At 56.5% G+C, this 24,855-nt stretch overlaps 1 protein-coding gene across 5 annotated transcripts in view; it reads right to left on the minus strand.

Moving 5' to 3' along the window:
- LOC125446485 (uncharacterized) overlaps positions 1–24,855 on the minus strand; it is a 43,797-nt gene that overhangs the window by 6,594 nt on the left and 12,348 nt on the right. For all 5 annotated transcript variants that reach the window (XM_059639388.1, XM_059639389.1, XM_059639387.1 and 2 more), the window contains exons 4-6: positions 3,032–3,138; positions 2,429–2,578; positions 347–427 (exon numbers count right to left, since the gene is read on the minus strand). In XM_059639388.1, coding sequence (XP_059495371.1) covers positions 347–427; positions 2,429–2,578; positions 3,032–3,138 — 338 coding nt within the window. The remainder of the gene's footprint in view (positions 1–346; positions 428–2,428; positions 2,579–3,031; positions 3,139–24,855) is intronic.

The raw sequence follows: 24,855 nt of genomic DNA on the forward strand, positions 1-24,855 counted from the left end.
ACCCACCTAACCTCCCCTGGTCGATGACCCCGAGGGAGCGCTGCTTGAACTCCTCGAAGGAACGTCCTGTGCTATAAAACTGAGCGCTTCATTTCCCCGGTCACACACGGGGACTGTAATTCCAAAAGGAAAAGGGGGCCCCCAGGCTAACCCCACCACACCCGGGTCTAGATGTACCTTCCCTACTCGCCCCCTCTCACCCCTCACCAACCAGTGGGGGTGGGCTGGGTGGTATTGATCACTTAGCCCTCCAGGCCCACATTCCCTTCTCCCCAACCACCGCGCCCCCACCCAGCCCATCACAGCGCCCCACTGCAGGACAGGCAGTTTGGGAGGAAGGCCTTACCTTGATGTCGATCGCAGGGCCACAGATGTGTGGGCCGGTGAGCACTTTCCGAGCTTCGCTGGCCATTCGCTTGTCCCAGATCTGGATGGCGAGATCAGTTTGTTCAATTAGTCACCCCGGGCTGAACACTGCTGCTGTTTGGTGGGGGGGGGGGGGGGGGGGGGGGGGGGAGAGGGGGGGAGGTGGGGGGAGGTGGTGGTGGGCGGGGGGGGGGAGGTGGGCGTCGGTGGGGAGCGTGCACATCAGGGAATTCTTAACAGGCTTCACCCGCCCTGGCTTCAAACAGCCTCTCCCTCCACCCAATCCTGCCCTGGGCCCCACCCAGTCCTCCCCTTGGTCCCACCCAGTCCTCCCCTGAGCCCCACCCAATCCTGCCCTGAGCCCCACCCAGTCCTCCCCTGGGCCCCACCCAGTCCTCCCCTTGGTCCCACCCTGAGCCCCACCCAGTCCTCCCCTTGGTCCCACCCAGTCCTCTCCTGGGCCCCACCTAGTCCTCCCCTTGGTCCCACCCAGTCCTCCCCTGATCCCCACCCAGTCCTCCCCTGGGCCCCACCCAGTCCTCCCCTTGCCTAAGTGGAACCTCTGCCACTCTAACACACCTCCCTACTCCCTGGCCAACATCTCTGTCTCTGACTTGCTGCAGTGTTCCAGTGAAGCTCAGCACAAGCTGGAGGAACAAAACCTCATTTTCTGCCTGGGGGCCCTGCATCCCTCCGGACTCAATATCAAGTTCAATAATTTTAGGGCCTAAACTCTCCGATGTCCCAGCTCCCCCACCCCACACACCAGGCCTTCTTACCACAGCCTGCCATTACAGACCCCCCTGTTGTCAGTCACTAACAGTCCCCATTAACAACTATTCACCCTCCCAGCCTGATCATTACCAGCTCCTTTGTCCAACTGTCTTTCTCTCTCTTTGAGCTCTATCCCCACCTATCGTTCACTCCTTACCTCCTCCTCCTCCCCAACCCTATCTTCTGCATATAAACCAACCATTTCTTAGCTACCATCAGGAAGGGTGACCGGACCTGAAACGTTAACGCTGATTTCTCTCCACAGATGCTGCCAGACCTGCTGAATTTTTCCAACAACATCTGTTTCTGCAGTCCCTCCAACACCTGCTCTGGACCAGGTAGGGGGGAGGATCAGCTCAGAGAAAGAAACTCAATCCTGGGCGAGAGATTGCAAGAGAAACAGAGAGCGAGAGAGGGAAGGGAGCTGACAATTCACCCAGTACAATTGACAAGAGTAGTAGTTACACTGTGCACTGTCTCTCCGTCTCGCCCGACCCCACCAAACCCCTCCTTTGCCCCCTCCATTTCCCTCGTCCCCACCAAACGCCTCCCTCACCCCCTCCGTCTCCCCCCGTCCCCACCAAATGCCTCCCTCACCCCCTCCGTCTCCCCCCGTCCCCACCAAATGCCTCCCTCACCCCCTCCGTCTCCCCCGTCCCCACCAAATGCCTCCCTCGCCCCCTCCGTCTCCCCCGTCCCCACCAAACCCCTCCCTTGCCCCCTCCGTCTCCCTCTTCCCCACCAAACCTCTCCCTCGCCCCCTCCCTCTCCCCCTTCCCCACCAAAACCCTCCCTTGCCCCCTCCCTCTCCCCCTTCCCCACCAAAACCCTCCCTCACCCCCTCCCTCTCCCCCTTCCCCACCAAACCCCTTCCTCATCCTCCTTCTCCCCCACCAAACCCCTTCCTCGCCCCCTCCCTTTCCCATTCCCTCACTGACACCCTCCCTTCCCCGCTTCCTCCCTCTCTCCCCTGCCGACCCCTTCCCTCTCCTCTCGTTCCTCTCCCCCTTCCCCACTGAACCCCCTCCCTGATGATCCCCCCTCCCTCCCTCCCACACTCTCTCTCTCGCACTCGTGCTCTCTCTAACACAGACTGTTTGGAATTGGTCAATGGGACAAGACTCTTGCCTTACTATCTCAAAGTGACACAGTGTGGGGGGCAATAGTGGGCAGGACACGATGGGGAGGTGAGGTTGGGTGGCGTGGGCCGGTGGTGGAGCTCAGTCATACCCCCTGTTCCTCCCCAAACAGCATCCCCCCCCTCATCCTCCCACCATGTCCGACCCACCTTGATGGAGTCATCCCAACCTCCTGATACGAAAATGTGTCGCTCCTCGGGATGGAACCGAACAGCAAAGATGCGCCTTGTGTGACCATCGATTGGGTTCAGCTCCTTCCCACTCGTCACATAATCTGCAGGCTCCAAAATGTTGATCACCTGAGGACGGACAGGACGTGCAGACAGACAAATTCAGGGGGGTGGAGCTCGGGGTATTGCGCACAGTGGGAGGGAGGGGAAACAACACACATTGTTGGACAGCACCCCTTGCCCAGCCTCGGTGATCAGAGATGCTGTCACATGGAGTGTGCGAGCAGCCCTTCTGCTCACATTCTGCAGGTTCTAGTCCCACTGGCAGCCTCCTGCAGGTCAGGCAGGTTGATAACGGCCATGCTGCTCCAATGCTGCGCTGCACAACCGCATGCTGGGTGGGACAGTAAGCAAAGACCGTTCCCTTGCCCGCTCAGTGTTTGGGATGGGTGCCAAAGACTGCGTGGAGGGATCGAAAGGTGGTGGTGTGGAGCACTTTCCCGACCTTCCTGCACCGTATTTCTCACACGGCTACAATTGGATCACCACAGATCTCACAGACGTGGCTCACAGTGGGCTTACCTGGTTGGTTCTGGTATCGTATATCTTGATGCCCCTGTTGCTACCAGCTGTGGCGTATGTGCTCCCATCGGCTGAAATATCCACTGTGTACAGGTAGGTGTTTTCCTCTGGGAATGCAAATCACAGTGGGAGCGCGGTCAATGCAGACCCCAGGGTTCATTTTATACTATGTTGTTATTTATCAGCTCCACCACAGCAAGGAAAGCGAGTTAATTTTATAAGTACAAAATAACGCATATCATATTTTAACCATTATTTAACTTGGCAATTTAAATTACTATATTTCAGCTTACAGGAAAACGGTATAATGCATTAACGTTCTTGTATCGCAAGAATCAGTTGGTGGAACCGAACTCCAGTTTTAACGTTGATTCCCGTGGGATTTAATGCTTCACTCATAACTGTGGTGGGAGGAGTGGGCTCATCAGATCTAACAGGCTAATCTTTCTCATTTTTTCCCTATGCGTCTGATTCCAAGTGAGCACTTCCTATAATGCCGTAGGAGAAGATCCACTAGGAAATAGTAATCACAAAACAATAACATGCACATCAGCTTTGATAAGATCCTAGGTTCTGATTGTAAGATAGGTTTGACCAAAGCCCGTTACAGAGGTATGGGGGTTGTTTAAGATTAATCAGGCAAATAGACTTTAATTGAAGTGTTGTAAATAAAGTGGGAAATATTTTTTAAAAATTCAAAATTGTTCAACAAAGATATGTTCTATTGAAAAGCAAAAGCTCAGCGACAAAGGTAAATCTGTGGCCTCCTGAGGAGGTCAAAGATAGTGTCAGATGAAAGCAAAATGCTCCATGTGATAAAGAGAAAAAGCAATAAGTCTGAGTGTTGGGAGTGTTTTAGAACAGCAAAGGGCCACCAAAAAATAATTGATGAGAAACAAACCAGACTAAACTAACGAGGAAAACAAGAACAGTGTTTTAGCAAACAAATAAAAAGGAAGGGAGTAACTAAAGTAAACCATGGATCCATGAGAAACAGGAGCAAGAAAAGTCATCTTGGGGAATGAATAAATGCCAATCATAACGGAACAAACCTTCATTGCTGGCTTTCACATTAAAAACACAAGTTATAGACCAAAAACAGAGCAAACTAAGATATTTAATAACAGAACAATTCAGAAGAAGCAGCACCAAGGAAATGAGTCATGGGGTGGCACGGTGGCTCAGTGGTTAGCGCTGCTGCCTCACAGCGTCAGGGACCCAGGTTCGATTCCAGCCTCGGGCGATGGTCTGTGTGGAGTTTGCACATTTTCCCTGTGTCTGCGTGGGTTTCCTCCCACAGTCCAAAGATGTACAGATTAGGGTGGGATTGGCCATGGGAAATTGTCCCATAGTGCCCAGGGATGTGCGGGTTAGGGTGGATTGGCCGTGCTAAATTGTCCCGTAGTGCCCAGGGATGTGCAGGTTAGGGTGGATTGGCCGTGCTAAATTGTCCCGTAGTGCCCAGGGATGTGCAGGTTAGGGTGGATTGGCCGTGCTAAATTGTCCCGTAGTGCCCAGGGATGTGCAGGTTAGGGTGGGATTGGCCGTGCTAAATTGTCCCGTAGTGCCCAGGGATGTGCAGGTTAGGGTGGATTGGCCGTGCTAAATTGTCCCATAGTGCCCAGGGATGTGCAGGTTAGGGTGGATTGGCCGTGCTAAATTGTCCCATAGTGTCCAGGGATGTGCAGGTTAGGGTGGGTTGGCCGTGCTAAATTGTCCCATAGTGCCCAGGGATGTGCAGCTTAGGGTGGATTGGCCGTGCTAAATTGTCCCATAGTGCCCAGTGATGTGCGGGTTAGGGTGGGATTGGCCGTGCTAAATTATCCCATAGTGTCCAGGGATGTGCGGGTTAGGGTGGGATTGGCCGTGCTAAATTGTCCCATAGTGCCCAGGGATGTGCAGGTTAGGGTGGACTGGCCGTGCTAAATTGTCCCATAGTGCCCAGGGTTGTGCAGGTTAGGGTGGGTTGGCCGTGCTAAATTGTCCCATAGTGCCCAGGGATGTGTACGTTAAGCAGGTTACCCTGGGAAATGCAAGGCTACAGGGATTGGAGGGGGGGGTGGGTGTGATTGGGTGGGATACTTTTTGGAGGGTCAGTGTGGGCTTGTTAGGTCGACCGGCCTGCTCCCACACTGTAAGGATTCTATGGAATCTCAAAAGGAATAAAATCAGACAAATTGCCAAGAGTTTGCCACCTCCGCCCCAAGGTTCTGTGACATATCTGCAAAAATGGCCAGTATGCTGACATTGATTTTCCAAAAATCCTTCAGTTTTCGAAGGATTGGAAGTTAAAAACAACACTGCAATTCAAAGATCTAGTAGGAACTGCCGATGCTGGAGAATCAGAGATAACATGGTGTACAGCTGGATGAACACAGCATCAGAGGAGCAGGAAAGCTGACGTTTCAGATCTGGACCCTTCAGAAGAATTCTGGTCACCACATTACAGGAAGGATGTGGAGAGCTTGGAGAAGGTGCAGAAGGGATTTTACCAGGATGCTGCCTGGGTTAGAGGGGCTGAGCTATAAGGACAGACTAGAAAAACCCGGGTTGTTTTCTCTGGAGCAGCGGAGGCTGAGGGGAGACCTGACAGAAGTCTATAAAATGATGAGATGCACAGAGAGGGTTGATGGTCAGAATCTTCTCCCCACAGTTGAAATGTGAGCATGCACTTAAGGCGAGAGGGGGAAAGTTCAAAGGAGAGGTGTGGGGCATGGTTTTTTACAGAGGGTGGTAGGGGTGTGGAACGCACTGCCGGGGGTGGGGGTGGAGGCAGCTACAATAGGAGCATTTACGGGGCTTTTAGACAAGCAACGAAAAGAGGGATATGAACCAAGGGCAGGCAGAAGGGATTAGTTTCATTTGGCATCATGTTCGATACAACATCGTGGCCCAAAGGGCCCAGTCGTGTGCCGTACCGTTCCTATGTCCTCTGTTCTAAAATTATGTTTAGTTTTAAGTCTGCACATTATTAATTCAGAATCATGTTTTGCCACTTGTTCTATTGTTATAACAAAATGATTACTTGCGTAACTCGTTGGTACGGATAAAGGATTAGTTAGTGCAGAGGGCACAAAGGGCAGGGATAAATGAGGCATTAACAAGTTAATAGGCTGTAACTGTTACAAGGACATTATATTGAGGTTGTACAGGACATTGGTGAGGCCTCTTCTGGAGCACTGTGACCAGTTCTGGTCTCCTGTTATAGGAAGGATAGTACCAAGCATAGGGTTCACAGGAGATTTACTAGGATGTTTCTGGGAACGGGGTTTGAGTTGTAAAGAACGGCTGGGACATTTCCCACTGGAGCGAAGGAGATTAAGGAGTGACGTAATGGAGGTTTTAAAATCATGAGGGGTGTGGGTAAAGTGAATAGCGGGGGTCTATTCCCCAGGGTGGGGTATTGCAAAGCTAGGGGCGTATGTTTAAGGTGAGACGAAAAGGATTTTAAAAGAGATGAGGTGCGATTTTATTTTATACACAGGGAGGGGATTGTGTGTGGAATGGACGTCCTGATGAAGGGGTGGGCGTGGGTACAGTTACAACATTTAAAAGGCATTTAGATGGACATATGAATAGGAAAGGTTTGGAGGGATATGGGCCAGGAGTTTAGTTTGGGATTATGGTGGGCACGGGCTGGTTGGACGGAAGGGTCTGTGTCTGTGCTGTATGGCTCTCGGATAAATGGTGGAGCTTCAGCTATTTCAGAACCTACATTCATCACTGAGGCGAAGAGGCAGACAGTAATGTGCCTGAGTTAGCTAATGGTACAAAGCCAGGCAGAAAGGTAAGCTCTGAGGAGGATGCAAAAGGGACTACAAAGACATACAGATGCCTTAAAGGAGAGGCGGAGTACAATGTAGGAAATACTGAGGTTTTGACAGTAAGAACTTATTGTTAAAGTCGCCAAACTTGTGAATGTGGCTGGAATATGGTGCTCTCATACAGACAGCAAACAATTCAGGAAGAAAACAGCTTGTTCGCTTTTACCGAAGTACAGGGTGAAAATATCCTGGCCCGTGTGCACGTAGGAATACCAGCGGCAGCAGCTGGCTCACTCCAGTGGAAACAACAGAGACAGAGAGAGACAGAGAGAGAGACAGTGTGTGTGAGAGAGAGAGACACAGAGAGAGAGAGAGAGAGACAGTGTGTGTGAGAGAGAGAGACACAGAGAGAGAGAGAAAGAGAGAGAGAGACAGAGAGACAGTGTGTGTGAGAGAGAGAGACACACAGACAGAGAAAGAGAGAAAGAGAGACAGAGAGACAGTGTGTGTGTGAGAGAGAGAGACACACACACACACACACACACACACACACACACACACACACACACACACAGAGAAAGAGACACACAAAGAGAGACAGAGAGAGAGACGGTGTGTGTGTTGAGAGAGAGAGAGAGACGCAGAGAGAGAGAGAGAGGGAAAGAGACAGAGAGGGAGAGAGAGAGAGAGAGAGACGGTGTGTGTGTGAGAGAGAGAGAGACACACACAGACAGAGAGAAAGAGACACACAGAGAGAGACAGAGAGAAACAGAGAGAGAGGGAGAGAGAGAGAGAGATGTGCAATGGCAGGTCTAACAGAGGATGGAAGTAGTCTTTCAGAAAGGCAGCTGGAAACTGAAGGTCATCCATCACCAGGAGGCGAGGAATAAAGTACCTTCGAAAGCACAGAGCGTGGGTACAGGTGGTCCAGAGGTACAGAGACAACGGTGACTTATGGTGCCCGGGCCGTGACGGCAGTACAAGGAGAATCGTGACTGATGGTGGTACAGGGGGGATGGTGACTGATGGTGGTACAGGGGGGATGGTGACTGATGGTGGTACAGGGGGGATGGTGACTGACGGTGGTACAGGGAGGATGGTGACTGATGGTGGTACAGGGAGGATGGTGACTGACGGTGGTACAGGGAGGATGGTGACTGATGGTGGAACAGGGAGGATGGTGACTGACGGTGGTACAGGGAGGATGGTGACTGATGGTGGTACAGGGAGGATGGTGACTGATGGTGGAACAGGGAAGATGGTGACTGATGGTGGTACAGGGAGGATGGTGACTGACGGTGGTACAGGGAGGATGGTGACTGACGGTGGTACAGGGGGGATGGTGACTGACGGTGGTACAGGGAGGATGGTGACTGACGGTGGTACAGGGAGGATGGTGACTGACGGTGGTACAGGGAGGATGGTGACTGACGGTGGTACAGGGAGGACGGTGACTGACGGTGGTACAGGGAGGATGGTGACTGATGGTGGTACAGGGAGGATGGTGACTGACGGTGGTACAGGGAGGATGGTGACTGATGGTGGTACAGGGGGGATGGTGACTGACGGTGGTACAGGGGGGATGGTGACTGATGGTGGTACAGGGAGGATGGTGACTGACGGTGGTACAGGGAGGATGGTGACTGATGGTGGTACAGGGAGGATGGTGACTGACGGTGTTACGGGGGGATGGTGACTGACGGTGGTACAGGGAGGATGGTGACTGATGGTGGAACAGGGGGGATGGTGACTGACGGTGGTACAGGGGGGATGGTGACTGATGGTGGTACAGGGAGGATGGTGACTGATGGTGGTACAGGGAGGATGGTGACTGACGGTGTTACAGGGGGGATGGTGACTGACGGTGGTACAGGGAGGATGGTGACTGATGGTGGAACAGGGGGGATGGTGACTGACGGTGGTACAGGGAGGATGGTGACTGATGGTGGAACAGGGGGGATGGTGACTGATGGTGGTACAGGGGGGATGGTGACTGATGGTGGTACAGGGAGGATGGTGACTGACGGTGGTACAGGGAGAATTGTGACTGATGGTGGTACAGGGAGGACGGTGACTGATGGTGGTACAGGGGGGATGGTGACTGACGGTGGTACAGGGAGGATGGTGACTGATGGTGGTACAGGGAGGACGGTGACTGATGGTGGTACAGGGAGGATGGTGACTGACGGTGGTACAGGGAGGATGGTGACTGATGGTGGAACAGGGAGGATGGTGACTGACGGTGGTACAGGGGGGATGGTGACTGATGGTGGTACAGGGAGGATGGTGACTGATGGTGGTACAGGGAGGATGGTGACTGACGGTGTTACAGGGGGGATGGTGACTGACGGTGGTACAGGGAGGATGGTGACTGATGGTGGAACAGGGGGGATGGTGACTGACGGTGGTACAGGGAGGATGGTGACTGATGGTGGAACAGGGGGGATGGTGACTGATGGTGGTACAGGGGGGATGGTGACTGACGGTGGTACAGGGAGGATGGTGACTGATGGTGGTACAGGGAGGATGGTGACTGACGGTGGTACAGGGAGGATGGTGACTGATGGTGGAACAGGGAGGATGGTGACTGACGGTGGTACAGGGAGGATGGTGACTGATGGTGGTACAGGGAGGATGGTGACTGATGGTGGAACAGGGAAGATGGTGACTGATGGTGGTACAGGGAGGATGGTGACTGACGGTGGTACAGGGAGGATGGTGACTGATGGTGGTACAGGGAGGATGGTGACTGACGGTGGTACAGGGGGGATGGTGACTGACGGTGGTACAGGGAGGATGGTGACTGACGGTGGTACAGGGAGGATGGTGACTGACGGTGGTACAGGGAGGATGGTGACTGACGGTGGTACAGGGAGGACGGTGACTGACGGTGGTACAGGGAGGATGGTGACTGATGGTGGTACAGGGAGGATGGTGACTGACGGTGGTACAGGGAGGATGGTGACTGATGGTGGTACAGGGAGGATGGTGACTGACGGTGGTACAGGGAGGATGGTGACTGATGGTGGTACAGGGAGGATGGTGACTGACGGTGTTACGGGGGGATGGTGACTGACGGTGGTACAGGGAGGATGGTGACTGATGGTGGAACAGGGGGGATGGTGACTGACGGTGGTACAGGGGGGATGGTGACTGATGGTGGTACAGGGAGGATGGTGACTGATGGTGGTACAGGGAGGATGGTGACTGACGGTGTTACAGGGGGGATGGTGACTGACGGTGGTACAGGGAGGATGGTGACTGATGGTGGAACAGGGGGGATGGTGACTGACGGTGGTACAGGGAGGATGGTGACTGATGGTGGAACAGGGGGGATGGTGACTGATGGTGGTACAGGGGGGATGGTGACTGATGGTGGTACAGGGAGGATGGTGACTGACGGTGGTACAGGGAGAATTGTGACTGATGGTGGTACAGGGAGGACGGTGACTGATGGTGGTACAGGGGGGATGGTGACTGACGGTGGTACAGGGAGGATGGTGACTGATGGTGGTACAGGGAGGACGGTGACTGATGGTGGTACAGGGAGGATGGTGACTGACGGTGGTACAGGGAGGATGGTGACTGATGGTGGAACAGGGAGGATGGTGACTGACGGTGGTACAGGGAGGATGGTGACTGATGGTGGTACAGGGAGGATGGTGACTGATGGTGGAACAGGGAAGATGGTGACTGATGGTGGTACAGGGAGGATGGTGACTGACGGTGGTACAGGGAGGATGGTGACTGATGGTGGTACAGGGAGGATGGTGACTGACGGTGGTACAGGGGGGATGGTGACTGACGGTGGTACAGGGAGGATGGTGACTGACGGTGGTACAGGGAGGATGGTGACTGACGGTGGTACAGGGAGGATGGTGACTGACGGTGGTACAGGGAGGACGGTGACTGACGGTGGTACAGGGAGGATGGTGACTGATGGTGGTACAGGGAGGATGGTGACTGACGGTGGTACAGGGAGGATGGTGACTGATGGTGGTACAGGGAGGATGGTGACTGACGGTGGTACAGGGAGGATGGTGACTGATGGTGGTACAGGGAGGATGGTGACTGACGGTGTTACAGGGGGGATGGTGACTGACGGTGGTACAGGGAGGATGGTGACTGATGGTGGAACAGGGGGGATGGTGACTGACGGTGGTACAGGGGGGATGGTGACTGATGGTGGTACAGGGAGGATGGTGACTGATGGTGGTACAGGGAGGATGGTGACTGACGGTGTTACAGGGGGGATGGTGACTGACGGTGGTACAGGGAGGATGGTGACTGATGGTGGAACAGGGGGGATGGTGACTGACGGTGGTACAGGGGGGATGGTGACTGATGGTGGTACAGGGAGGATGGTGACTGACGGTGGTACAGGGAGGATGGTGACTGATGGTGGAACAGGGGGGATGGTGACTGACGGTGGTACAGGGGGGATGGTGACTGATGGTGGTACAGGGGGGATGGTGACTGATGGTGGTACAGGGAGGATGGTGACTGACGGTGGTACAGGGAGAATTGTGACTGATGGTGGTACAGGGAGGACGGTGACTGATGGTGGTACAGGGGGGATGGTGACTGACGGTGGTACAGGGAGGATGGTGACTGATGGTGGTACAGGGAGGACGGTGACTGATGGTGGTACAGGGAGGATGGTGACTGACGGTGGTACAGGGAGGATGGTGACTGATGGTGGTACAGGGAGAATTGTGACTGATGGTGGAACAGGGACGATGGTGACTGACGGTGGTACAGGGGGGATGGTGACTGACGGTGGTACAGGGAGGATGGTGACTGACGGTGGTACAGGGGGGATGGTGACTGACGGTGGTACAGGGAGGATGGTGACTGACGGTGGAACAGGGAGGATGGTGACTGACGGTGGTACAGGGAGGATGGTGACTGACGGTGGTACAGGGGGGATGGTGACTGACGGTGGTACAGGGAGGATGGTGACTGATGGTGGAACAGGGAGGATGGTGACTGACGGTGGTACAGGGGGGATGGTGACTGACGGTGGTACAGGGAGGATGGTGACTGATGGTGGTACAGGGAGGATGGTGACTGACGGTGGTACAGGGGGGATGGTGACTGATGGTGGAACAGGGAGGATGGTGACTGATGGTGGAACAGGGAAGATGGTGACTGATGGTGGAACAGGGAGGATGGTGACTGATGGTGGAACAGGGAGGATGGTGACTGATGGTGGAACAGGGAGGATGGTGACTGAGGGTGGTACAGGGGGGATGGTGACTGAGGGTGGTACAGGGGGGATGGTGACTGATGGTGGTACAGGGAGGATGGTGACTGACGGTGGTACAGGGGGGATGGTGACTGATGGTGGAACAGGGAGGATGGTGACTGACGGTGGTACAGGGAGGATGGTGACTGATGGTGGTACAGGGAGGATGGTGACTGACGGTGGTACAGGGGGGATGGTGACTGACGGTGGTACAGGGGGGATGGTGACTGACGGTGGTACAGGGGGGATGGTGACTGACGGTGGTACAGGGAGGATGGTGACTGATGGTGGAACAGGGAGGATGGTGACTGATGGTGGTACAGGGAGGATGGTGACTGATGGTGGTACAGGGAGGATGGTGACTGATGGTGGTACAGGGAGGATGGTGACTGATGGTGGAACAGGGAAGATGGTGACTGACGGTGGTACAGGGGGGATGGTGACTGACGGTGGTACAGGGGGGATGGTGACTGATGGTGGAACAGGGGGGATGGTGACTGACGGTGGTACAGGGAGGATGGTGACTGACGGTGGTACAGGGAGGATGGTGACTGACGGTGGTACAGGGGGGATGGTGACTGACGGTGGTACAGGGAGGATGGTGACTGATGGTGGTACAGGGGGGATGGTGACTGATGGTGGAACAGGGGGGATGGTGACTGACGGTGGTACAGGGAGGATGGTGACTGACGGTGGTACAGGGAGGATGGTGACTGACGGTGGTACAGGGGGGATGGTGACTGACGGTGGTACAGGGAGGATGGTGACTGATGGTGGTACAGGGAGGATGGTGACTGACGGTGGTACAGGGGGGATGGTGACTGACGGTGGTACAGGGAGGATGGTGACTGATGGTGGTACAGGGAGGATGGTGACTGACGGTGGTACAGGGAGGATGGTGACTGACGGTGGTACAGGGAGGATGGTGACTGACGGTGGTACAGGGAGGATGGTGACTGATGGTGGTACAGGGAGGATGGTGACTGATGGTGGTACAGGGAGGATGGTGACTGATGGTGGTACAGGGGGGATGGTGACTGATGGTGGTACAGGGAGGATGGTGACTGATGGTGGTACAGGGAGGACGGTGACTGATGGTGGTACAGGGAGGACGGTGACTGACGGTGGTACAGGGGGGATGGTGACTGACGGTGGTACAGGGAGGATGGTGACTGACGGTGGTACAGGGAGGATGGTGACTGATGGTGGTACAGGGAGGATGGTGACTGACGGTGGTACAGGGAGGATGGTGACTGACGGTGGTACAGGGAGGATGGTGACTGATGGTGGTACAGGGAGGATGGTGACTGATGGTGGAACAGGGAGGATGGTGACTGATGGTGGAACAGGGGGGATGGTGACTGACGGTGGTACAGGGGGGATGGTGACTGATGGTGGAACAGGGAGGATGGTGACTGACGGTGGTACAGGGGGGATGGTGACTGATGGTGGAACAGGGGGGATGGTGACTGATGGTGGAACAGGGGGGATGGTGACTGACGGTGGTACAGGGAGGATGGTGACTGATGGTGGAACAGGGAGGATGGTGACTGATGGTGGAACAGGGGGGATGGTGACTGACGGTGGTACAGGGGGGATGGTGACTGATGGTGGAACAGGGGGGATGGTGACTGACGGTGGAACAGGGAGGATGGTGACTGACGGTGGTACAGGGGGGACGGTGACTGATGGTGGTACAGGGAGGATGGTGACTGACGGTGGTACAGGGAGGATGGTGACTGACGGTGGTACAGGGAGGATGGTGACTGATGGTGGTACAGGGAGGACGGTGACTGATGGTGGTACAGGGGGGATGGTGACTGATGGTGGTACAGGGAGGATGGTGACTGATGGTGGTACAGGGAGAATTGTGACTGATGGTGGTACAGGGAGGACGGTGACTGATGGTGGTACAGGGTGGATGGTGACTGATGGTGGTACAGGGAGGATGGTGACTGATGGTGGTACAGGGAGAATTGTGACTGATGGTGGTACAGGGAGGATGGTGACTGACGGTGGTACAGGGGGGATGGTGACTGACGGTGGTACAGGGGGGATGGTGACTGATGGTGGTACAGGGAGGACGGTGACTGATGGTGGTACAGGGAGGACGGTGACTGATGGTGGTACAGGGAGGATGGTGACTGATGGTGGTACAGGGAGGATGGTGACTGATGGTGTTACAGGGGGGATGGTGACTGATGGTGGTACAGGGAGGATGGTGACTGACGGTGGTACAGGGAGGATGGTGACTGACGGTGTTACGGGGGGATGGTGACTGACGGTGGTACAGGGAGGATGGTGACTGACGGTGTTACGGGGGGATGGTGACTGACGGTGGTACAGGGTGGATGGTGACTGATGGTGGTACAGGGAGGATGGTGACTGACGGTGTTACGGGGGGATGGTGACTGACGGTGGTACAGGGAGGATGGTGACTGATGGTGGAACAGGGGGGATGGTGACTGACGGTGGTACAGGGGGGATGGTGACTGATGGTGGTACAGGGAGGATGGTGACTGATGGTGGTACAGGGAGGATGGTGACTGACGGTGTTACAGGGGGGATGGTGACTGACGGTGGTACAGGGAGGATGGTGACTGATGGTGGAACAGGGGGGATGGTGACTGACGGTGGTACAGGGAGGATGGTGACTGATGGTGGAACAGGGGGGATGGTGACTGATGGTGGTACAGGGGGGATGGTGACTGATGGTGGTACAGGGAGGATGGTGACTGACGGTGGTACAGGGAGAATTGTGACTGATGGTGGTACAGGGAGGACGGTGACTGATGGTGGTACAGGGGGGATGGTGACTGACGGTGGTACAGGGAGGATGGTGACTGATGGTGGTACAGGGAGGACGGTGACTGATGGTGGTACAGGGAGGATGGTGACTGACGGTGGTACAGGGAGGATGGTGACTGATGGTGGAACAGGGAGGATGGTGACTGACGGTGGTACAGGGAGGATGGTGACTGATGGTGGTACAGGGAGGATGGTGACTGATGGTGGAACAGGGAAGATGGTGACTGATGGTGGTACAGGGAGGATGGTGACTGACGGTGGTACAGGGAGGATGGTGACTGATGGTGGTACAGGGAGGATGGTGACTGACGGTGGTACAGGGGGGATGGTGACTGACGGTGGTACAGGGAGGATGGTGACTGACGGTGGTACAGGGAGGATGGTGACTGACGGTGGTACAGGGAGGATGGTGACTGACGGTGGTACAGGGAGGACGGTGACTGACGGTGGTACAGGGAGGATGGTGACTGATGGTGGTACAGGGAGGATGGTGACTGACGGTGGTACAGGGAGGATGGTGACTGATGGTGGTACAGGGAGGATGGTGACTGACGGTGGTACAGGGAGGATGGTGACTGATGGTGGTACAGGGAGGATGGTGACTGACGGTGTTACAGGGGGGATGGTGACTGACGGTGGTACAGGGAGGATGGTGACTGATGGTGGAACAGGGGGGATGGTGACTGACGGTGGTACAGGGGGGATGGTGACTGATGGTGGTACAGGGAGGATGGTGACTGATGGTGGTACAGGGAGGATGGTGACTGACGGTGTTACAGGGGGGATGGTGACTGACGGTGGTACAGGGAGGATGGTGACTGATGGTGGAACAGGGGGGATGGTGACTGACGGTGGTACAGGGGGGATGGTGACTGATGGTGGTACAGGGAGGATGGTGACTGACGGTGGTACAGGGAGGATGGTGACTGATGGTGGAACAGGGGGGATGGTGACTGACGGTGGTACAGGGGGGATGGTGACTGATGGTGGTACAGGGGGGATGGTGACTGATGGTGGTACAGGGAGGATGGTGACTGACGGTGGTACAGGGAGAATTGTGACTGATGGTGGTACAGGGAGGACGGTGACTGATGGTGGTACAGGGGGGATGGTGACTGACGGTGGTACAGGGAGGATGGTGACTGATGGTGGTACAGGGAGGACGGTGACTGATGGTGGTACAGGGAGGATGGTGACTGACGGTGGTACAGGGAGGATGGTGACTGATGGTGGTACAGGGAGAATTGTGACTGATGGTGGAACAGGGACGATGGTGACTGACGGTGGTACAGGGGGGATGGTGACTGACGGTGGTACAGGGAGGATGGTGACTGACGGTGGTACAGGGGGGATGGTGACTGACGGTGGTACAGGGAGGATGGTGACTGACGGTGGAACAGGGAGGATGGTGACTGACGGTGGTACAGGGAGGATGGTGACTGACGGTGGTACAGGGGGGATGGTGACTGACGGTGGTACAGGGAGGATGGTGACTGATGGTGGAACAGGGAGGATGGTGACTGACGGTGGTACAGGGGGGATGGTGACTGACGGTGGTACAGGGAGGATGGTGACTGATGGTGGTACAGGGAGGATGGTGACTGACGGTGGTACAGGGGGGATGGTGACTGATGGTGGAACAGGGAGGATGGTGACTGATGGTGGAACAGGGAAGATGGTGACTGATGGTGGAACAGGGAGGATGGTGACTGATGGTGGAACAGGGAGGATGGTGACTGATGGTGGAACAGGGAGGATGGTGACTGAGGGTGGTACAGGGGGGATGGTGACTGAGGGTGGTACAGGGGGGATGGTGACTGATGGTGGTACAGGGAGGATGGTGACTGACGGTGGTACAGGGGGGATGGTGACTGATGGTGGAACAGGGAGGATGGTGACTGACGGTGGTACAGGGAGGATGGTGACTGATGGTGGTACAGGGAGGATGGTGACTGACGGTGGTACAGGGGGGATGGTGACTGACGGTGGTACAGGGGGGATGGTGACTGACGGTGGTACAGGGGGGATGGTGACTGACGGTGGTACAGGGAGGATGGTGACTGATGGTGGAACAGGGAGGATGGTGACTGATGGTGGTACAGGGAGGATGGTGACTGATGGTGGTACAGGGAGGATGGTGACTGATGGTGGTACAGGGAGGATGGTGACTGATGGTGGAACAGGGAAGATGGTGACTGACGGTGGTACAGGGGGGATGGTGACTGACGGTGGTACAGGGGGGATGGTGACTGATGGTGGAACAGGGGGGATGGTGACTGACGGTGGTACAGGGAGGATGGTGACTGACGGTGGTACAGGGAGGATGGTGACTGACGGTGGTACAGGGGGGATGGTGACTGACGGTGGTACAGGGAGGATGGTGACTGATGGTGGTACAGGGGGGATGGTGACTGATGGTGGAACAGGGGGGATGGTGACTGACGGTGGTACAGGGAGGATGGTGACTGACGGTGGTACAGGGAGGATGGTGACTGACGGTGGTACAGGGGGGATGGTGACTGACGGTGGTACAGGGAGGATGGTGACTGATGGTGGTACAGGGAGGATGGTGACTGACGGTGGTACAGGGGGGATGGTGACTGACGGTGGTACAGGGAGGATGGTGACTGATGGTGGTACAGGGAGGATGGTGACTGACGGTGGTACAGGGAGGATGGTGACTGACGGTGGTACAGGGAGGATGGTGACTGACGGTGGTACAGGGAGGATGGTGACTGATGGTGGTACAGGGAGGATGGTGACTGATGGTGGTACAGGGAGGATGGTGACTGATGGTGGTACAGGGGGGATGGTGACTGATGGTGGTACAGGGAGGATGGTGACTGATGGTGGTACAGGGAGGACGGTGACTGATGGTGGTACAGGGAGGACGGTGACTGACGGTGGTACAGGGGGGATGGTGACTGACGGTGGTACAGGGAGGATGGTGACTGACGGTGGTACAGGGAGGATGGTGACTGATGGTGGTACAGGGAGGATGGTGACTGACGGTGGTACAGGGAGGATGGTGACTGACGGTGGTACAGGGAGGATGGTGACTGATGGTGGTACAGGGAGGATGGTGACTGATGGTGGAACAGGGAGGATGGTGACTGATGGTGGAACAGGGGGGATGGTGACTGACGGTGGTACAGGGGGGATGGTGACTGATGGTGGAACAGGGAGGATGGTGACTGACGGTGGTACAGGGGGGATGGTGACTGATGGTGGAACAGGGGGGATGGTGACTGATGGTGGAACAGGGGGGATGGTGACTGACGGTGGTACAGGGAGGATGGTGACTGATGGTGGAACAGGGAGGATGGTGACTGATGGTGGAACAGGGGGGATGGTGACTGACGGTGGTACAGGGGGGATGGTGACTGATGGTGGAACAGGGGGGATGGTGACTGACGGTGGAACAGGGAGGATGGTGACTGACGGTGGTACAGGGGGGACGGTGACTGATGGTGGTACAGGGAGGATGGTGACTGACGGTGGTACAGGGAGGATGGTGACTGACGGTGGTACAGGGAGGATGGTGACTGATGGTGGTACAGGGAGGACGGTGACTGATGGTGGTACAGGGGGGATGGTGACTGATGGTGGTACAGGGAGGATGGTGACTGATGGTGGTACAGGGAGAATTGTGACTGATGGTGGTACAGGGAGGACGGTGACTGATGGTGGTACAGGGTGGATGGTGACTGATGGTGGTACAGGGAGGATGGTGACTGATGGTGGTACAGGGAGAATTGTGACTGATGGTGGTACAGGGAGGATGGTGACTGACGGTGGTACAGGGGGGATGGTGACTGACGGTGGTACAGGGGGGATGGTGACTGATGGTGGTACAGGGAGGACGGTGACTGATGGTGGTACAGGGAGGACGGTGACTGATGGTGGTACAGGGAGGATGGTGACTGATGGTGGTACAGGGAGGATGGTGACTGATGGTGTTACAGGGGGGATGGTGACTGATGGTGGTACAGGGAGGATGGTGACTGACGGTGGTACAGGGAGGATGGTGACTGACGGTGGTACAGGGAGGACGGTGACTGATGGTGGTACAGGGAGGATGGTGACTGACGGTGGTACAGGGAGGACGGTGACTGATGGTGGTACAGGGGGGATGGTGACTGACGGTGGTACAGGGAGGATGGTGACTGATGGTGGTACAGGGGGGATGGTGACTGACGGTGGTACAGGGAGGATGGTGACTGATGGTGGTACAGGGAGGATGGTGACTGATGGTGGTACAGGGAGGATGGTGACTGATGGTGGTACAGGGGGGATGGTGACTGATGGTGGAACAGGGGGGATGGTGACTGACGGTGGTACAGGGGGGATGGTGACTGATGGTGGTACAGGGAGGATGGTGACTGATGGTGGTACAGGGAGGATGGTGACTGACGGTGGTACAGGGAGGATGGTGACTGACGGTGGTACAGGGGGGATGGTGACTGATGGTGGAACAGGGAGGATGGTGACTGATGGTGGAACAGGGGGGATGGTGACTGACGGTGGTACAGGGGGGATGGTGACTGATGGTGGAACAGGGGGGATGGTGACTGACGGTGGTACAGGGGGGATGGTGACTGATGGTGGTACAGGGAGGATGGTGACTGATGGTGGTACAGGGAGGATGGCGACTGACGGTGGTACAGGGAGGATGGTGACTGACGGTGGTACAGGGGGGATGGTGACTGATGGTGGAACAGGGGGGATGGTGACTGACGGTGGTACAGGGAGGATGGTGACTGACGGTGGTACAGGGAGGATGGTGACTGACGGTGGTACAGGGAGGACGGTGACTGATGGTGGTACAGGGAGGATGGTGACTGACGGTGGTACAGGGAGGACGGTGACTGATGGTGGTACAGGGAGGATGGTGACTGACGGTGGAACAGGGAGGATGGTGACTGACGGTGGTACAGGGAGGATGGTGACTGACGGTGGTACAGGGAGGATGGTGACTGATGGTGGTACAGGGAGGATGGTGACTGACGGTGGTACAGGGAGGATGGTGACTGACGGTGGTACAGGGAGGACGGTGACTGATGGTGGTACAGGGAGGATGGTGACTGACGGTGGTACAGGGAGGATGGTGACTGACGGTGGTACAGGGAGGATGGTGACTGATGGTGGTACAGGGAGGATGGTGACTGACGGTGGTACAGGGAGGATGGTGACTGACGGTGGTACAGGGAGGATGGTGACTGACGGTGGTACAGGGAGGACGGTGACTGATGGTGGTACAGGGAGGATGGTGACTGATGGTGGTACAGGGGGGACGGTGACTGACGGTGGTACAGGGAGGATGGTGACTGATGGTGGTACAGGGGGGACGGTGACTGACGGTGGTACAGGGAGGATGGTGACTGATGGTGGTACAGGGAGGACGGTGACTGATGGTGGTACAGGGAGGATGGTGACTGACGGTGGTGCAGGGGGGATGGTGACTGACGGGGGTACAGGGAGGATGGTGACTGACGGTGGTACAGGGAGGACGGTGACTGATGGTGGTACAGGGAGGATGGTGACTGACGGTGGTACAGGGAAGATGGTGACTGACGGGGGTACAGGGAGGATGGTGACTGACGGTGGTACAGGGAGGACGGTGACTGACGGTGGTACAGGGAGGATGGTGACTGATGGTGGAACAGGGAAGATGGTGACTGACGGGGGTACAGGGAGGATGGTGACTGATGGTGGTACAGGGAGGACGGTGACTGATGGTGGTACAGGGAGGATGGTGACTGACGGTGGTACAGGGGGGATGGTGACTGACGGGGGTACAGGGAGGATGGTGACTGACGGTGGTACAGGGGGGATGGTGACTGACGGTGGTACAGGGAGGATGGTGACTGACGGTGGTACAGGGAGGATGGTGACTGACGGTGGTACAGGGAGGACGGTGACTGATGGTGGTACAGGGAGAATTGTGACTGATGGTGGTACAGGGAGGATGGTGACTGACGGTGGTACAGGGGGGATGGTGACTGATGGTGGTACAGGGAGGATGGTGACTGACGGTGGTACAGGGAGGATGGTGACTGACGGTGGTACAGGGAGGATGGTGACTGATGGTGGTACAGGGAGGATGGTGACTGACGGTGGTACAGGGGGGATGGTGACTGATGGTGGAACAGGGAGGATGGTGACTGATGGTGGTACAGGGAAGATGGTGACTGACGGTGGTACAGGGAGGACGGTGACTGATGGTGGTACAGGGAGAATTGTGACTGATGGTGGTACAGGGAGGATGGTGACTGACGGTGGTACAGGGGGGATGGTGACTGATGGTGGTACAGGGAGGATGGTGACTGATGGTGGTACAGGGGGGATGGTGACTGACGGTGGTACAGGGAGGATGGTGACTGACGGTGGTACAGGGAGGACGGTGACTGACGGTGGTACAGGGAGGATGGTGACTGACGGTGGTACAGGGAGGATGGTGACTGACGGTGGTACAGGGAGGACGGTGACTGATGGTGGTACAGGGAGGATGGTGACTGATGGTGGTACAGGGAGGACGGTGACTGATGGTGGTACAGGGGGGACGGTGACTGACGGTGGTACAGGGAGGATGGTGACTGATGGTGGAACAGGGAAGATGGTGACTGACGGGGGTACAGGGAGGATGGTGACTGACGGTGGTACAGGGAGGACGGTGACTGACGGTGGTACAGGGAGGATGGTGACTGACGGTGGTACAGGGAGGATGGTGACTGACGGTGGTACAGGGAGGACGGTGACTGATGGTGGTACAGGGAGGATGGTGACTGACGGTGGTACAGGGAGGATGGTGACTGACGGTGGTACAGGGAGGATGGTGACTGACGGTGGTACAGGGAGGATCGTGACTGATGGTGGTACAGGGAGGACGGTGACTGACGGTGGTACAGGGAGGATGGTGACTGATGGTGGTACAGGGAGGATGGTGACTGATGGTGGTACAGGGGGGACGGTGACTGACGGTGGTACAGGGAGGATGGTGACTGATGGTGGTACAGGGGGGATGGTGACTGACGGGGGTACAGGGAGGATGGTGACTGACGGTGGTACAGGGAGGATGGTGACTGACGGTGGTACAGGGAGGATGGTGACTGACGGTGGTACAGGGAGGATGGTGACTGATGGTGGTACAGGGAGGACGGTGACTGATGGTGGTACAGGGAGGATGGTGACTGACGGTGGTACAGGGGGGATGGTGACTGACGGGGGTACAGGGAGGATGGTGACTGACGGTGGTACAGGGAGGACGGTGACTGATGGTGGTACAGGGAGGATGGTGACTGATGGTGGAACAGGGAAGATGGTGACTGACGGGGGTACAGGGAGGATGGTGACTGATGGTGGTACAGGGAGGACGGTGACTGATGGTGGTACAGGGAGGATGGTGACTGACGGTGGTACAGGGGGGATGGTGACTGACGGGGGTACAGGGAGGATGGTGACTGACGGTGGTACAGGGGGGATGGTGACTGACGGTGGTACAGGGAGAATTGTGACTGATGGTGGTACAGGGAGGATGGTGACTGACGGTGGTACAGGGGGGATGGTGACTGATGGTGGTACAGGGAGGATGGTGACTGACGGTGGTACAGGGAGGACGGTGACTGACGGTGGTACAGGGAGGACGGTGACTGATGGTGGTACAGGGAGAATTGTGACTGATGGTGGTACAGGGAGGACGGTGACTGATGGTGGTACAGGGAGGATGGTGACTGACGGTGGTACAGGGGGGATGGTGACTGACGGTGGTACAGGGGGGATGGTGACTGACGGTGGTACAGGGAGGATGGTGACTGATGGTGGTACAGGGAGAATTGTGACTGATGGTGGTACAGGGAGGATGGTGACTGACGGTGGTACAGGGAGGATGGTGACTGACGGTGGTACAGGGGGGATGGTGACTGATGGTGGTACAGGGAGGATGGTGACTGACGGTGGTACAGGGAGGACGGTGACTGATGGTGGTACAGGGAGGATGGTGACTGATGGTGGTACAGGGAGGATGGTGACTGACGGTGGTACAGGGAGGATGGTGACTGACGGTGGTACAGGGGGGATGGTGACTGATGGTGGAACAGGGAGGATGGTGACTGATGGTGGAACAGGGGGGATGGTGACTGACGGTGGTACAGGGGGGATGGTGACTGATGGTGGAACAGGGGGGATGGTGACTGACGGTGGTACAGGGGGGATGGTGACTGATGGTGGTACAGGGAGGATGGTGACTGATGGTGGTACAGGGAGGATGGCGACTGACGGTGGTACAGGGAGGATGGTGACTGACGGTGGTACAGGGGGGATGGTGACTGATGGTGGAACAGGGGGGATGGTGACTGACGGTGGTACAGGGAGGATGGTGACTGACGGTGGTACAGGGAGGATGGTGACTGACGGTGGTACAGGGAGGACGGTGACTGATGGTGGTACAGGGAGGATGGTGACTGACGGTGGTACAGGGAGGACGGTGACTGATGGTGGTACAGGGAGGATGGTGACTGACGGTGGAACAGGGAGGATGGTGACTGACGGTGGTACAGGGAGGATGGTGACTGACGGTGGTACAGGGAGGATGGTGACTGATGGTGGTACAGGGAGGATGGTGACTGACGGTGGTACAGGGAGGATGGTGACTGACGGTGGTACAGGGAGGACGGTGACTGATGGTGGTACAGGGAGGATGGTGACTGACGGTGGTACAGGGAGGATGGTGACTGACGGTGGTACAGGGAGGATGGTGACTGATGGTGGTACAGGGAGGATGGTGACTGACGGTGGTACAGGGAGGATGGTGACTGACGGTGGTACAGGGAGGATGGTGACTGACGGTGGTACAGGGAGGACGGTGACTGATGGTGGTACAGGGAGGATGGTGACTGATGGTGGTACAGGGGGGACGGTGACTGACGGTGGTACAGGGAGGATGGTGACTGATGGTGGTACAGGGGGGACGGTGACTGACGGTGGTACAGGGAGGATGGTGACTGATGGTGGTACAGGGAGGACGGTGACTGATGGTGGTACAGGGAGGATGGTGACTGATGGTGGTACAGGGAGAATTGTGACTGATGGTGGTACAGGGAGGATGGTGACTGACGGTGGTACAGGGGGGATGGTGACTGATGGTGGTACAGGGAGGATGGTGACTGACGGTGGTACAGGGAGGATGGTGACTGACGGTGGTACAGGGAGGATGGTGACTGATGGTGGTACAGGGAGGATGGTGACTGACGGTGGTACAGGGGGGATGGTGACTGATGGTGGAACAGGGAGGATGGTGACTGATGGTGGTACAGGGAAGATGGTGACTGACGGTGGTACAGGGAGGACGGTGACTGATGGTGGTACAGGGAGAATTGTGACTGATGGTGGTACAGGGAGGATGGTGACTGACGGTGGTACAGGGGGGATGGTGACTGATGGTGGTACAGGGAGGATGGTGACTGATGGTGGTACAGGGGGGATGGTGACTGACGGTGGTACAGGGAGGATGGTGACTGACGGTGGTACAGGGAGGACGGTGACTGACGGTGGTACAGGGAGGATGGTGACTGACGGTGGTACAGGGAGGATGGTGACTGACGGTGGTACAGGGAGGACGGTGACTGATGGTGGTACAGGGAGGATGGTGACTGATGGTGGTACAGGGAGGACGGTGACTGATGGTGGTACAGGGGGGACGGTGACTGACGGTGGTACAGGGAGGATGGTGACTGATGGTGGAACAGGGAAGATGGTGACTGACGGGGGTACAGGGAGGATGGTGACTGACGGTGGTACAGGGAGGACGGTGACTGACGGTGGTACAGGGAGGATGGTGACTGACGGTGGTACAGGGAGGATGGTGACTGACGGTGGTACAGGGAGGACGGTGACTGATGGTGGTACAGGGAGGATGGTGACTGACGGTGGTACAGGGAGGATGGTGACTGACGGTGGTACAGGGAGGATGGTGACTGACGGTGGTACAGGGAGGATCGTGACTGATG

This window comes from Stegostoma tigrinum, chromosome 34 (assembly GCF_030684315.1).
Source record: "Stegostoma tigrinum isolate sSteTig4 chromosome 34, sSteTig4.hap1, whole genome shotgun sequence".
NCBI classification, from domain to species: domain Eukaryota; kingdom Metazoa; phylum Chordata; class Chondrichthyes; order Orectolobiformes; family Stegostomatidae; genus Stegostoma; species Stegostoma tigrinum.